The sequence below is a fragment of the Drosophila miranda genome (assembly GCF_003369915.1).
Source record: "Drosophila miranda strain MSH22 chromosome Y unlocalized genomic scaffold, D.miranda_PacBio2.1 Contig_Y1_pilon, whole genome shotgun sequence".
Classification (NCBI taxonomy): Eukaryota; Metazoa; Arthropoda; class Insecta; order Diptera; family Drosophilidae; genus Drosophila; species Drosophila miranda.
Genome location: NW_022881603.1, coordinates 13,772,699 through 13,789,295, shown reverse-complemented (window position 1 = coordinate 13,789,295; position 16,597 = coordinate 13,772,699). Strand labels below are relative to the sequence as shown.

At 49.4% G+C, this 16,597-nt stretch overlaps 2 protein-coding genes across 6 annotated transcripts in view; one reads left to right on the top strand and one right to left on the bottom strand.

Moving 5' to 3' along the window:
• The window catches only part of LOC117190603 (sister chromatid cohesion protein PDS5 homolog A-like), a 69,923-nt gene that overhangs the window by 41,991 nt on the left and 11,335 nt on the right, over positions 1–16,597 (top strand). The gene's annotated exons all lie outside the window — the stretch shown is intronic.
• LOC117190607 lies at positions 382–2,900 on the bottom strand. Its single transcript, XM_033395663.1, has 3 exons — positions 1,916–2,900; positions 1,523–1,849; positions 382–1,412 (listed from the first exon to the last, which is right to left on the bottom strand). The coding sequence occupies exons 1-3, from the start codon at positions 2,065–2,067 to the stop codon at positions 1,400–1,402; spliced, it is 492 nt and encodes a 163-aa protein (XP_033251554.1). The 5' UTR covers positions 2,068–2,900; the 3' UTR covers positions 382–1,399.

Sequence of the window (16,597 nt, the reverse complement as noted above, 5' to 3'; positions counted from 1 at the left end):
TTATATGTATATATTAATCCCCTAATTTAAGTCCGTCCATATTATATCTATATGTAACTTATTTATATTTATTATGTTAATTATTTCTATTTATCTATTTATTTATTAACCGCCCGTAGTGATAAGATGAGGGGGTATGAATAGGCAGGCTTAGTGTAGCGATGATACCGTGTAAAATTAGGGAATTGAAGTGAAAATTATAACGAAGAAAATGAATTGCTAAGCGTTTCATATGGGGGGAAGAGGAGCCACAGCAACGAGAGGGTAAGGCTGCTGCACATGGCAGGGAGATCCAAAACGTTGTTATTCAGATCACAGGTAGGGAGGGTACGTCAGGGGTAAAAACATCGACACCTCGACCTGGTCCACGTCTGTGTTGAAGGAAGTTACTGTAATGTTGTTTGTCGAGTAGAGTCCGTTTGCAGTTTTTTTTTGTCGGTTACTTTTGTTGTTTCAATTTGTTCGAGATGTCCAATTAGTTGGTATATTGTGCGACCTGAGGGCTTGGGAAGTACCCAGCCCTGGGATGACTAGCTAGCCGGCCTTGCCCCGAAGAAAACAAAGGTTCGTAACAATAATGGCGCCCAATCTGAGACAGGGAAGTGGACTCGCAGTCCTGGCTCTACCATCAAAGAGGAAGAGTACGGATGCGAATCACACAGACGTCGAAGAAAGTATAAATATCCAGCAGAGAAGATAGATCTCGAGTGGTATTTTGCAATCTGGGGTCCATCGGTGTTCCGGTGGCCTGTGAGGGACCCGACGAGTTGGCTCACAGAAGCACGGCGCTGAGGGATCTGAGGATGCAAAGAAAATCCACAAAGTAAAAAGTTTTTTTTTGGTGTTTAATGATTCGGCACTTATCTGACAACGGGAAGCAGGAAATCTCAAGAGGGGATTTGGTTTGGCACTGGCAGAGGAGAACCCACAAGCCAGTTAGCAACCGGCCCGGTGCCTGGTGTGCAAAATGAGAACTTGAAGAAGAAAAAAGAAATACCCGAAATTAGGATATGGACAGAAAGATTTCTGTTTTTCGCTTCCTCTGCTTACCGCTGGATGCAGTCGGGAGGGTAGATTCTCAATGAGATTTTTGTTCTGAGTGGCCCGTGGGGACAGAAGTCGGCCACGCGTTGCACTCGGAGCAGCTACAACATCCCGCAACGGGCATTCAGTAGGGAAGTAGGCGGAAACAGCGACTGTAGGGAAGTGAGCGCCCTTGACTCTTAATCTTCCAAGGAAGATAAGATTAGTCAATAGCGCTCGCAAAGTTCTAGACGTTGGACAGGAATGTGCGGAGTTGGCCCTAGTAGTAGTTGTGGTTCCTTTCCCCCTTATTATTGTTTTGCCGTATTAAGTGTTTTTGTGCTGAAGATCAGTGAGTTAGCGTTATAGGTAGTGTTTAGGCGATTGTTCTGAAAGAAGAATAGATAGAGTGTATGAGTGTAATAGAGTGTAGTGAATAAAAAGATAAATAGGGTAGTTAGAGGTAGGGAAATATAGGGCTAAGTTGATGAGCGCGTACAACTTGCGGTCTAAACAGAAAATGACCCGCAGGACTCCTCCACCAGGTAACCTCCAAGGACAGATGCAAGGCGGTGACACACAGGGCGCTGAGGGGCGTGGAGACGACAGCTGGAATTTGCCAGGCCAATCCAACGCACTGCCCTCCGAGATTCTCTCAGGAGTAAATGTCGCCATAGCGCAAGCACAAGAGACGTGGAGAGGCAGCATGGCAGATACCCTGAGTAAGACGCTGCAGGAGGAGATCCGTCGCGGCTTTATGGAGCTGATGGGGGCCATAACAGAGGTGATGGCGCCTCTGCGCCAGAACGTGGAATTGATCCAAGACCTGAGATTGGAAAGAGACCAGAATGAAATCAAGGATAATAATGGCGATCAGCAGCCTCTAGCTCACCTCAGGCAGAAGCCGAACACAGGGACCATTCCAAAAAGGTCCAAGGACGATGACGCATGGAATTCCCAGTCGCATCCAAGGAAGCCGGCGAGGTTGAGCCAGAACTGGCGCCGAGGAATAGGCGATGCGGACCTGGATCCAGGTGCCACCATTTGAAAGGAGAGATGATTGGAGAGGAGCGAGATGGGGACGTGTCGACATATGGGAAATCCACCTCGACGGAGATGGAGACCCAAATAAGATGACGGTGCAGGGCTTCGTGTTCAGGGTCGAGTTCCTCCGTAGGCAGAACCGACGGTCGTGGGACGAGGTCCTTGACAACTTTCACCATCTCGTCAAAGGACAAGCGGCGGAGTGGTATTGGCAATTTGTCCGAGAACGGCCTCCGGAAGTATGGGAGGATTTGAAGGACGAGGATTTGGTGTCCCGGTTCCGAGCAGTGTGTGGCGAGTTCGAGCGGCTACGCACCTTGCATGAGCGACGACAACAATCTGGCGAATCTGTGGAAGAGTACTTTAGAGCGATGCGCAGGCTGGCGGCTAGACTCACCACACCTTTGGATGAGCCCGAAATGGTGCGAGTCTTGAAGACGGGCCTCGATGACGAGATCGCCCGCTACTTTTACGCGATCCGAGTCCGGAACGGGGAGCAGCTGAGAGAATATCCGATCAGTGGGTGTAAGCCTACGTTGGGCGCTGCAAGATCCTAGGCACCGTAATGTCCGGGAAGGCCAGCAGTTTTACGGAAACGTATAACTCTTCGATGTTTGCGAATAATTCTCCGGCCATGGTCGCTCGAATTTTCGCTAGGTGTTGCATGCGAAGATATCGATAGGTGATATCCCATAGAAGCGGTGAGGAGGAAAGAAGTTCGAACATAGTGGCAAGGCCAAAATTTAAGGGGAAAGGGTTAGCAAGAGTGGCGCCACCTGGTCCTGGAGAGTGAGAGTTCCGCGCGCTCTCCGGAGCCGTTATGAGAGAGGATTTCCGATCTCACCCCATAACGGAGTCCCGAAGCCAACTCACCCATACCCCAAAGAAAAGAGAGCCGCCACCAGCCCGAATCAGGCCATGCCCTTGAACCTAGTTCAAGGGCGATAGAAGAGAGAGCGATGGGGATCAGCGGCCCGGGAGCATTAAACAGAGCAGCTAAGCCAAGAGGGGGTTCAGAGAAAGTGATTTTTTTAGTTTTGAAAGAAAAAGTGAGTGGGATGAGGATGGAGTAGTGGCCATCACCCGATAAAAGATAAATAAATCTGTGATTCCAGGGGATCAAGATCAGTGAAACACCAGGAACTTTAGAGCTGACCAGCGGGACGGAAAGAAGACCCAAAAAGCACCAGAGTGAGTCCGCTTCAAAGGGGGAGTAAAGAAACCCCAAATTTATTCTTTTTGTTGGCAAATCCATAGGGAATAGGCCACAGCTCCGCCATCCTGGCTTGGTTTTGCTGGTCTCGAAGAAACTATCCTGGCCACGTAGTGCGGGTCCCTCGCCCATTTAGGGAGAGAAAAAAAATCATCAATTAACTTATTTACTCCCATTATTTATTTTTGTTAGACGTCTCCATTTATATGTATATGTTAATCCCCTAATTTAAGTCCGTCCATATTATATCTATATGTAACTTATTTATATTTATTATGTTAATTATTTCTATTTATCTATTTATTTATTAACCGCCCGTAGTGATAAGATGAGGGGGTATGAATAGGCAGGCTTAGTGTAGCGATGATACCGTGTAAAATTAGGGAATTGAAGTGAAAATTATAACGAAGAAAATGAATTGCTAAGCGTTTCATATGGGGGGAAGAGGAGCCACAGCAACGAGAGGGTAAGGCTGCTGCACATGGCAGGGAGATCCAAAACGTTGTTATTCAGATCTCAGGTAGGGAAGGTACGTCAGGGGTAAAAACATCGACACCTCGACCTGGTCCACGTCTGTGTTGAAGGAAGTTACTGTAATGTTGTTTGTCGAGTAGAGTCCGTTTGCAGTTTTTTTTTGTCGGTTACTTTTGTTGTTTCAATTTGTTCGAGATGTCCAATTAGTTGGTATATTGTGCGACCTGAGGGCTTGGGAAGTACCCAGCCCTGGGATGACTAGCTAGCCGGCCTTGCCCCGAAGAAAACAAAGGTTCGTAACAATTTCTGTGTTAATTACGTTTTAAAAATAGTTTGGATAGGGTATACAATGACCCATACTCCGTTTGATAAGCAACAAGTCTTCAAATACCAGCAACATTGCCGTGACAACATTGCAATTTTGTTTTTGCTTAACGTTTTTGTTCAAACCATGTTTTATGTTCCAGTCCCACCTGAACGATAGGTGGCCAGTGCTGAGGGCGACGCGCCATCTAGCGGAAGTCCAGGGAGGCTCGATGGTGTAAGGTTACATCGGGGGGAGCTGGAGCCGTTACTGGGGATAAAAGGAAGAGAATAGGATTAGTTATATGTATTAGTAAGGGAAAAAGGGATAAATAGGAGTGAAAATATTAGAAAACGTGGATTGGATTATGGAAATCGTGGAGCGTGGACGGAGTAACGTCGAAATTTGAAATTTTGTGCTTAAAACAGAAAGTTTGAAGTGAGTACAGAAAAGGCGGGCGATAAAATAGGTTGTAATGCAGAAAATTTTACTAACAGCCGGCAAGGAATATAGCCACCAGAACCGGGCCAGAAGGTTTCCTGGAGAGGGACACTGGAGTTCGAAAAAGTCGACTGCAGAGAAGAAGACTGCCCAACGGAACCTGAGTGAGTTCGTTCCAGTTGCGCGTGTGTGAGCCAAGTAGCGCGGGACGTGTGAAGGGGGAGGGTGAAAGAGGACGATTTAGCTGCCAGGGCGATTCTAGCCACACCGCATGATCGTTGCATCGCCTTCCAGTGCGTGCCACACGTTTGGTCTCATTCAACAAGTAAAAACCCCGAAACCCTATTCACACACACACACACGCGCACACGTATACACGGACCTATATAAATTTAGGGCTGACCGGCCACGACCAGCGATCGCCCACGTCGTTTGAACTTAAAGAAAAAAAACATAATCCGCACTCCAAATACCGTTCCACATTAAATGTTATTTTGTTCCGTGTGTTGTCGTTTATTTAGTAATTAGTATTAGCTTAAACCGTTTAACGTAAAATCTTGGCCATTGAAAAAAAATATGTAAAAACACCAACACCTTTCACGAACCTAAATCTGCGATCAGCTGTTCAGTGCCAGAAGATTAACCCTTAGTGGTTGACGCGGGGGTCCCATCAGTCCACCGTATTTGGTCGAGCGATTTGTGGAAAAATATTTTTTATTGTTTATGTCCCGGGGACCCTTAACAAGAGCTCTTGGTAGGTTAAGTCTCCGTAGGGGCCCGAGTTAAATTAACTCCCGTAAAACTGGATCCACTCATCTACACATATTCCATTACGTATGGGTGAGGGTATCCCTGTTGGTTGAACGAAATTTCAGCAGTTATTTCCTTGTTTGCCTTTGTGTCGAACGTTTTGGTGTTTCTTAGTGGTTAGTGATAATTTTGAGTATAGAAAGATGAAATTGTCAATTTACGATTATTAATGCTTGGATATATATTGAAGCATGATGCATTAAATTTAAAATAGAGGGAGGACGCGTGGCGTAGCCATGGATTAGGCCAGCCGTTACCGTTCCAGCAGAGGGTGGCCAAAATGAACGTTGTGTTTGGTCACAGGTAGGGCGGGCGCGCGAAGTGATAACACCCAAGCTTCACCCACTTGATAGCCGTCTGTTTATGATTTTCTTTGTTGTTGTTAGGTTGTTGTTAGTTTTGATGTCCCGAGAAGTAGTATGTCTCCTTTTTTGTCTACATTTGGCGGGCAAGGGGAACTACCCAGCCCTGGGGTCGACAGCTAGCCGGCATTGCCCTCTGGGAAACAAGCCAAGTGTAACAAATGGCGCCCAATATTATTTTCGAATTCGCATGCATCTGGACTGACGCAGGTTCGGGTGGTATTACAAGAAATGTCACTCGGGCTGGTAAAGGCAGATGAGGGGAATGAAAAAAAATAATAAATGTAGTGGAGAAGACGACAGCTCGCGAAGTGCTGTCCCGGCAGAAGTCGCTGCTGCAGGCTTAAGGTGAGCGTAAAGCTGGTCCTTAATGGCGCGGGGTGATTGATGCTAGGGATGGATAGACAGAGGCAGTTAACGGATATATAAAATATGTGATAGGGACTTACGAATTACAGTTGAACATTTTGTCGCTATTCGATGTCGCAAGTGAACGTAAGTCACTGCCGTTCAACAAAAAAATGGACAGGGATTGCGACGGACACATTGCCTGGTGGACTGTGATATCGAATAAATCTGGGATGGAATGTGATATTGGAATAAGTTAGAGTAAGTCATGTAGGTAAATGTTCATTGTAGTTTCGCACCTGTTTGTTTAAAACAAAGCAGCTTTCGTGCTTTTGAACCTGTTGTCTGTCTGCCGAGAGGTGGTGAGGAGTAGGTGGCCCGGGAGTCGTAAAGACAACCCGCGATGCATCTGTTGTCATGGCAGATCGGTATGATGGATGACAGGAACAAATCACAAGCAAAGTGAGCTCATGCACCGTGAGGCTTCTCGTTTATCGGCCATCGCTTAGAGCGATGACTAGAGTAGATGACAGGCCACACAAAGGTGGTGTTCGTAATTGTAGGATATCCGTAGGGCGACTGTCAAGTGGAGCGCAGAAACTGGAGCGGTTGCTGGTCCCGGCTAGTCACGTGTCCCCCTCTTAATGAATCTTGTAAGAAGAAGAAGAACTGTTAGGAATTTTTGTTGTTAGGTTTTGTGTTGTGTTGAATGTGTTTGAAGTGTGAGTGTCTTAGGTGTCGATCGAATATACATGTATGTTATTATTTATTTATTCAAATATTTAATTGCATATATCTCGTTAACGGCGCTGGTTGGCGCAATATTTATATCGGTATTTATTTTTTTATTTATCGGAGTATTTATTGGTCCGAAGCGTGGTGTTATTTATTCTTAATAGTTATTTCTTTGGGTATTTATTTCTTTATTTATATATATTATCTTAGTTTAGGAGTTTCCCTTTTTTTTTGTAATATTGGTGTTGCTCGGTGCAGATGCCACAAGAAGGGGGTAGTCGACAGTATCATACGCGATCACGCGTAAACAAAACAGTGGACCAGATAGGAGAAGTGTCAGGGGCGATGTTTGATCTAGATCGGGAGGAACTTGGAGCTGTGGGTGGGTTGCCAAGAACACCGGTCCAGGCCAGGTCAGAAGAATGGCCAATGTCCGATCCTACACCCACGCTTGCTTCCGAACTGGCATCAGCAGTCAACGTATCGTTGGCTCAGGCTCATGCGACACACAGGGCAGCGAACACTGACTCGATTAGTCGGGTGTTGCAGGAGGAATTGCGTAAGGGGTTTATCGAGATGATGCACCAACTCAACGAGGTACTCCAGCCGGTTAGACAGCTGCAGCAGCAGAAGGAACCGCAGCGGGAGGAGGTTCACCACGAGCAGGAGTATCGAGGAGCAATCCCGAAAAGGAAGCCGTCTAGCACGACTGATGCGCCGATTCCGCCACCAAAACCATTTTTGGCTCGCTCGGGGCGAGGTGGTATTGGTCCGGAACCGTCTTCAGGAGTAGGACCGACCGCATCCAGTGAGCAGCATCAACGGGGTGGGCATCAAGCGCGAAATTGGCGAAACCCAATAGCACTCAGACACTCGGGTCAGGGTCGTGGCGAGGGTAGGAGAGCTGGTGGGATTCCTCGAGAAGATCCGCATCCAAATCCCCCGGGTTATAGACCTTGGCCACGGTGGGGCCGAGTCGAAAAATGGGACGTGACGTTCGACGGAGACAGCAACAAAATGACAGTCGAGGATTTTGTGTTCCGAATTGAATTCCTACAAGCCCAATGCCGCTGTCCGTGGGATGAAGTTCTAAAGGGATTTCATCACCTGGTTACAGGAAACGCGCGGGAATGGTAATGGGGACGACTTAATTGCTCGTTTCCGAGGCACGGCGTCCGAGTTCGACCGCATGAGAGAACTGCGAGAAAGAATGCAGCGGTCAAACGAGAGTGTGGAAGACTTTTTCCATGTCATGAGAAAGCTCGCGTCGAGGTTGGAGATGCCACCATCTGAAAAGGAGATGGTAAAAATCGTCAAAAAGGCACTCACAGATGAGATAGCGAGTTTCGTCTACGGCTTACGGGTTTATTCCTTAGACCAACTGCGGGATGAGTGCGTGGAAATAGAGGCACATCTGAAGAGGAAGGCTCGATCTTCGTGGCGAGGAGCACCCAAAGCCACAAACTATGGTCGCGGGCCGAATGCGAACGTCAGCGAGGTCGCGCAGGATCAGTCGATTGGCGATGAAGAGGCAGAGGTCATTGAGGAAGCGCAAGTGACACAGCGTGTTCCACAGAAGTTGATTTGCTGGAACTGCGGGCAGACCGATCATGGCTTTAGGGACTGTATGGCATCGGAGAGGCGAATTTCTGCTACCGGTGTGGAAAGCCCGATGCATATTGTCCAACCTGTCCGAATTGAGCGGGAAACGTGAAGAGGGGTGCGATCCAAGCAGGCGAATCACGCTCACAGAAGGGGCCTGCGCAGAGAAAGTAGAATAAAATAAAAATGAATTAGATAGACGTAAATTGCATGCTAGGTTAAGGAACTTATCATATGAAGAGCGCTTAAGAAATTATTTAGAAACCAGAAATAGAATATTTTCTGAGCTACGAGTGGATGGTATGCGAGCACTGTCGGTGCGGGTGAGAAAGGCGAGATTCCGTTTTAAGCAAAGGCGAGCTATGAGGAGGCAGGTGATTGCTTCAGTAAAGCGTTGGTACAAGAAAGACCCGAGAGTTTTCGCAGAAATCTCTATAATGGGCGAGTCCGTGCGAGGCCTGTTGGATTCAGGCGCTACACACAGCATGCTAGGGTGTAATGGTCAGGAATTCCTGGAGAAGCTGGGCGTGGAGGCTCGTCGATATTCTTCTATAGTGAAGGTAGCGAATGGGGAAGATCGCGCAATCGTTGGCCGAGTGGAATTACCGGTGAAATACAAGGGAGAGGTAAAAAGATTAACGTTTTTCGTATGCCCTTTCTTGGAACAGGAAATTTACTTGGGGTAGACTTTTGGCGGGTATTCTCATTGGCTCCTGAGGTGATGGGAGAAGGTCCAGTAGGGGCATCTCACAGATTAGTGGAAGAAGTGCTGGCTGATCAAGTCGCTCACTATGTGGAAGGCCCGGAGAAGGAGATAGTGCAGGAAGAATGGGAGTTGTCAGAAGAGCAAAGGGCAGCCTTTGATCAGGTGAAGGCAGAGTTTCTGACTTTCGAAGCCGTAGGCCTGGGGAGGACGTCGAGAGAGACTCACAAAATTCAGTTGGTGGAGAAGGCCGAGCCTGTGAAGGATCGACATTACCCGCTGTCGCCAGCGATGCAGGAAGTGGTGTGTGGTGAGGTGGACAAAATGTTGGCTTTGGGAGTCATCGAGTACAGTGATAGTCCGTGGAGCAACCGAACCACCGTGGTGCGAAGGCCGGGCAAAAATCGTTTCTGCCTCGATGCCCGAAAGCTCAACAAAGTAACCATCAAGGACGCTTACCCACTTCCTGGCATCGAGGGGATTTTGTCGCGTCTCGATCAGACGATATATATCTCCAGCGTCGACTTAAAATTCGCTTTTTGGCAAATCGAGCTGGACGAGCAGAGTCGACCATATACGGCGTTCACGGTGCCGGGACGGCCTCTGTACCAGTTCCGTATGATGCCCTTTGGCCTCTGCAACGCCGCACAACGCCTATGTAGACTGGTCGATAAGGTGATTCCGGTTGAGATGCGTTCAAACGTCTATGCGTATCTCGACGACTTGCTGATTATAGCTGAGGACTTCCAAAGGCACGTGAAGATTCTGCGACAGGTTGCCGAGCGTCTACGAGAAGAAAATTTAACGATAGGGCTGAGCAAATCTCATTTTTGCTATAAAAACATTAAATACCTGGGATTTATAGTGGGAGGAGGAGCGCTGAAGATGGATCCGGATCGTGTGTCGGCCATTTTGCGCATTCCCGAGCCACGATCTGTTCGAGAATTGCGTAGTTTCCTGGGAACTGCGGGCTGGTACCGGCGCTTTATGAAAAACTATGCTGAGATGGCCGGTCCGCTCACAGACGCCCTGAAAAAGTCGGGAAATGGAAAGTTTAAATTGACGGAGGAGGCAAAACGAGCCATGGGGGAGCTAAAAGCTGCACTCACCTCGGCACCAGTCCTGGTACACGCGGATTTCAAGCGGCACTTCTACATACAGTGCGACGCCTCACATTATGGAGTAGGAGCCGTACTCTTCCAAAGGGATGACGAGCAGAACGAGAGGCCCATAGCGTTTTTCTCTGCCAAACTGAATTGCCACCAAAAAAACTACTCGGTGACAGAGAAGGAGTGTCTGGCGATCCTTAAGTTCCGTCCGTACGTAGAGCTTATGCCGTTTACAGTCATAACTGAGCACGCCAGTCTCAAATGGCTCATGACCATGAAGAACCTGGATGGTCGCTTAGCTCGTTGGTCCCTTAAACTGCAGGCCTTCGATTTCGGCATAGAACACCGGAAAGGAGCGGACAATGTAGTGGCAGATACATTGTCACGCAGTATTGAAGAGCTGGAAGTGGATCCGAGTAGTATCCTGGGTTTTGAAACGGTGGAGTTTGAATCTGGAGAATATCAGGAGTTAAGGAAGGAAATAACAGAGAACCAAGACCGCTTACCTGATCTCCAGATTGTTGACGGCATGATATTCAAGCGCATGCGCTTTGAACGATTGGATGATCAACTGGAGGGCGCCGTCTGGAAATTGTGGGTTCCGAGTTCGCTGACGGCCGCGTTGATAGACAAAGCACATTCGGAAGAGAAGACAGCGCACGGAGGAATCGCGAAAACCTTACACTTATTGCGTAGGCAGTTTTACTGGCCGAACATGGCGATAGAGGTGCGGGATTATATCCGACGGTGCACCGTGTGCAAGGAGTCGAAAGCGCCGAATTATCGGATGCAGGTCGGAATGGGGCAAGAAGTGGTCACTGAGCGCCCGTTCCAAAAACTTTATATTGATTTTTTGGGCAAATATCCGCGGTCATTGAACGGTCAGGCGTGGATATTTATTGTAGTTGACCAGTTCTCTAAGTTCACATTCCTAAAGACCATGACCAAGGCCACAGCAAAGGAAGTTGTAAGATTCCTCGTTCGCGAGGTGTTTTACAAGTTTGGAGTGCCGGAGATGATTCACTCGGACAATGGGGCTCAGTTCGTCTTGAAAACTTTTAAGGAGATGACCGATGCATTCGGAGTCACTCATATGAGGACGCCAGTGTATTCTCCCCAGAGTAACGCAGCCGAACTCTGGTCTGATGAGCTCGTGAGGTGGCTCAAAGGGGGCCTAGCTGAGGCCACCGGACGGGTCGCAGGTTGCGGATAGCGAACGACCTACCTATATTCAGGTCATATAGGTGGGTCAGCTGCGAATAATCGGACATCCCTAGGGAGAGTACCGAAAATAAGCAGCCCCGGACAGCCAGCGGGTGTTCGCGAAGTAGCAACACTGACGATGCGCTTGTGGTGCCGCCTCGTATCACATACTCCCCTATCCCTACACACTACCTACCCACATCCCAACCCCCCACATTCAGCTCACACCGGGCCGGACTAAGAGTGTTATTCGACCCGTGCCGAGAGTCAGCCTGGCTGGGGGCCCGGTATATAAAACTAGCCCAGTCGTTAACGGAGAGCTCAGGGACTTGGCAGCCCCCTGTTCTAAGTATGCCTTATCCGGGCAACGTGGATCTCTGCCCGGACGGACCGTACCCCTTCTCTGCAGCTCGTGGGAAAAGAATGGAAGAATTTAAAAACAAAAAAAATGAGTCTGGCACTCCCCAAATGCCAACAGGGAGCAATCCCAAACAGGGGAAGGCAGCGGCCCAAAGGCCTGGCCCGACCCGCAAATCAGCAGGGAAAACCTGCGCGGCGGAAGATGCTAGGGAGAGCCCAAAGGGGTCCCATCCCGGTGTCGGGGTGGGTGGTGAATTGGCTCCCAAAACCGATACCTTGGCAGAGTGGCTATGCAATCCTGCGGCTGCTCTGCCTGCTGGTAAAGTGGCGGGTGATGAGTCACCATCTACTAGTGTCCAAGCCAAATCTTTTACATATGCCGATAGAAGGAGTGCTGGCAATATACTCCGTCGGCAGAACGCAAGCCAGATGTCCAGCCCGACGGACAAATGGATAAAGAAGGTTGAGTAAGCCTAATAGGTGCTGCCGAACTTTGGCAAGGAAGCACCGAAGAAGGAAGCCCCTCAGCCAAAAAGGCAGCGCTCACAAGAGACTCCGGGCCGACACCGAAGTGCTGCCTAACACATCATTCGCGCAGATTGCCAGAGAAAGAACGCTGATTGGCGTCCTGGACAAAGGCAGCGCGGACTCCCGGATACCTAGAAACCAGTGGAAGTGGGTGGAAGCGGCACTGGCCGACCGCTGCTTCGAGCTGCTGGAAAAGCAGCCTGGACCCCCCACCCGTCTGCAAAGACATGGGCTGGTACCAGGGCTGCATAAAAATCGTAGCCTGTGAAGACGAGCGCTCCGTACAGCTGTACAAAGCAGCGGTAGCGCAAGTCGGGGAAGTCTACCCAGGGGCGAAGTGCCCAGTAGACCAAGGGCGAGAGTCTGGGTGCCCGCCTCCATGAAGGAGCCGGAGCGCATCCTAAAAATGTTGCAAAGATGCAACCCCCACCTCCCAACAGCGGATTGGAAGGTGGTCAAAGTTGAGACGACACAGGGCCCCACAAACCAGGCGGTGGTCGTCCTCAACAAAGAGTCGCTGGCCCCGATTGAGGCTGCCAAAGGCGAGCTCAATTTTGGGTTCAGCTCTGTGACCGTAAAGGTCTACAAGTCGGATGCGGCGGCCGAGGCACGTCCTGTCGACAAGCCAGTTGAGCAGGACGCTGCCTCGGAGATCGAAGCACCCGACGATCACACAGAGATAGACCCAGAGGGCTACTCCACCGATGGCACGCTGAGATGCGACTTCGAGGCGATGTGTTGCCACGAGGAAGTCGAGGACGATCCGGATGCCGACATTACAGTGGTGGAGAACACTAAGGATGTCCTTGAGGCTCCTTCAGATCAATCTCCACCACTGTAAAGCAGCATCCGCTGCTCTTATACTCCGCCTCGAAGAGAGCGGAGCAGACGTAGCCCTGATCCAGGAACCTTGGATAGTGGGAGACAAGGTTTGTGGACTAGGGTCGAAGGAGTACAAGATAATTGTAGCTCAACATGAAGGTAAAACCCGCACCTGCATTCTCGCCAGAAAGCACCTTAATATCTTTCTGCTCCATAACTATAGCGATAGCGACAACACGGCGGCAAGCCTAGAGCTGAGGGACACATCTAAGGCTGATGTCGTCCTACATGGCCCATGAGGGAAACGATCCTCCCAACGACCTGGTTCGCAAACTAGCCAGCGACAGCGAGAGGTCGGACATAGACCTATTAATAGGTTGCGATGCCAACGCTCACCACACTCAATGGGGGAGCTCGAACACAAATGTAAGGGGTGAGTCATTTTTCAGCTTCATCCTCAACTCAAATCTATTTATTTGTAATCGGGGCAACGACCCCACTTTTATAATTAAAAATCGACAGGAGGTTATTGACATCACCCTAGTGTCTTCCAACCTGTTAGACATAGTCAAGAGTTGGCAAGTCCTTGATGACCACTCTTTCTCTGACCACAGATACATCGAGACCACACTATCCCTCGAGTGTCCGAAACCTAAGGACTATATTAATCCCAGGAAAGCCAACTGGGAAAAATATAGCTCAGCCCTGGAGGACTTACTCCCCTCCAAAGCATCATCATGCCCTGACACAAAAGACGACCTAGATCGCCTAGTGAACAGGTTCACAGAGGCATGCAACATAGCCTTCGCGGCAGCGTGCCCCTCTAGCAAACCTAGGGGGAAAAAGAAACCCCCTGGTGGTCAAAACAAATAGACATCCTACGTAAAAGCTGCAGGACCCTCTTCAACAGGGCCAAAAGCGCGAACGAGGAGAGCCACTGGGCAGACTACAAAATCAGTCTGTCACTATATAAAAAGGAAACAAGGAAAGCAAAAAGGGCCTCTTGGCAAAAATTTTGCTCGGAAATTGAGGAAACGTCAGAGGCCGCAAGGCTTCGCAAGATTCTCTCAAAAACTAACCCCTCGGTAGGGTATCTTAAAAGGAATGACGGCACGTGGACTAACTCCAGTGAGGAGTCCCTGCAGATTCTACTAGACACACATTTTCCAGGGTGCACAACCATCGAGACGGCACATCTTCCAGGAGAGGGACCGGTAACCTCGATGGATCACATCCTCACAAAACGTAACATAAGCTGGGCAATAAACAGCTTCAACCCGTTCAAATCGCCAGGCCCAGACCAGGTAATCCCGGCCCAACTTCAGAAGGCCGGCGTTACGGCCATCAACTGGCTACAAGGTATCTTCAGGAAGATACTGGCTGTGGGTACAATCCCGCGAACATGGCTTAAGGCAAAGATAGTCTTCATTCCCAAAGCTGGGAAAGCCTCGCACTCAGCTGCAAAAGACTTTAGACCAATCAGCCTATCGTCCTTCCTCCTCAAAACCTTTGAGAGACTCGTCGGGCTGCAACTGAGGACAACTATACACCCTCAGTTGCTGTCAGTCGCACAGCATGCCTACCGGAAAGGAAAATCCACGGAAACGGCTCTTCATGAAGTGATCTCAGCGGTAGAGAAATCTCTGCATCACAAAGAGTACTCACTCATAGCTTTCTCGATATTGAGGGAGCTTTCAACAACGTTGTACCGGGCGCCATTACAGAAGCCCTGACTGACCTGGGGGTGGACCGTCACTTGGTGATGCTCATTGATCAATTGCTCACATGCAGGACGGTGACATCATCGATGGGATCGTCCGCCCAGTCAAGGTATGTCAACAGAGGCACCCCGCAAGGTGGTGTCCTGTCTCCTCTTCTGTGGAACATAGCAGTCAACAAGATTCTATGTGACCTAGAAGGGGGGGGGTGCAATGTCGTGGCCTATGCGGACGACGTTGCGATTATCTTCTCGGGGAAATACCCCCAAACACTGTGCGACTTAATGTCCACAAAGCTAGCGCAACTGTCGGATTGGACAGAATCACGCGGTCTGGGAGTAAATCCCTCAAAAACGGATCTCGTACTATTCACAAATAAATACAAGGTCCCGCCCCTCAACCCTCCAATACTACAAGGATGCAGGCTCTCCTAGTGCCAGTGCCAGTTACTTAGGGTTGGTAATTGACAAGAAGCTTAGCTGGAACCTCAATGTCAAAGACAGAGTGAAGAAGGCAATGACTGCACTCTAGACATGCAAAAAAGCTATTGGGCTAAGATGGGGTATGATCTCAAGCATAGTCCAATGGATATATCAAGCTATAGTTAGACCAATACTACTCTACGGAGTTACGGTGTGGTGGCCGGCCCTATCAAAAAGGGCGATCACCAAGCAACTGGGCAAAGTCCAGCGGACTGCCGCCCTATGCATCAGCGGAGCTCTTCGCATCACCCCAAATGATGCGCTAAATGCCATCCTATGCCTACAGAGCCTTGACCTCGCAGGAAAGGAACGGGCAGAAGCAGCAGCAATACGTCTAAGAGACTCAGATCAATGGGTGACACAGTGCATAGGTCACTCAGCCATATTAAATAATAGCAGTACCGTCCCCTCAAAAACAGACTACCAAGTTCCAAGAGAGTACACAGACACTCCCTTCGACACAATCATCCCTCACAGAGACGAATGGCTCGAGGGACTCCCAGGCCCAGATGGGGCCATAAACATCTTCACAGATGGATCAAAGCTGGACGACAGAGTCGGAGGGGGAATCTACTCTGAACAGGTAAGCATAAGGCATTCCTTCAGACTCCCAGATCATTGCAGTGTCTTTCAAGCGGAAGTCATAGCAATCAGGGAGGCTCTAGACTGCCTACAAGCGGCTGCCGTCACGGCAACCAAGCTAAACATTTATAGCGACAGCCAGGCTGCGATCAAATCGCTAAGCGCGATTTCCTCGAACTCGGCCACCGTGGCAGACTGCCGCAAATCTCTGCACGAGATGGCTCAGCAATTTGCTATAAGCCTGATTTGGGTCCCGGGCCACCGGGACATCGAGGGCAACTGTATAGCGGACGAGCTGGCCAGATCTGGCACTACAATCCCCCTTCTCCAAGACAAGGAGGATATCTGTATGCCAATGGCCACCTGTAAGCTCATTATAAGGGAGCAATACAAGCGACTAAACAACGATATGTGGCAAACAGTGCCACGATGTCGCACAACTCGGCAAACATGGCCGACCATGGACATGAAGCGCACCTCCGAGCTCCTCAAGTTAAGCAGGAAAAGGTGCAGCGTAGTCACACGTTCCCTCACGGGACACTGGCTAATAGGCACCCACGCTAACAGGCTGGGGGCCCCACATAACGATTTTTGTCGCAGCTGTAGAGACGAGGAAGAGGAGGAGACAGTGGAACATCTGTTCTGCTCCTTCCCAGCTCTCAGCAGAAGAAGGCTACAGCACCTGGGCTCAGCCTTCCTACACGACATCTCAGAGATGTCCAAACTATGTCCCA

Excerpts from the sequence above, each read along its gene's own strand:
- LOC117190607 (XM_033395663.1), bottom strand. The coding sequence starts at position 2,067 with ATGGTGGCACCTGGATCCAGGTCCGCATCGCCTATTCCTCGGCGCCAG. Across the intron at positions 1,850-1,915 it reads GTGTTCGGCTTCTGCCTGAG|GTCTTGGATCAATTCCACGT; the intron begins GTGAGCTAGAGG and ends TTCCAATCTCAG.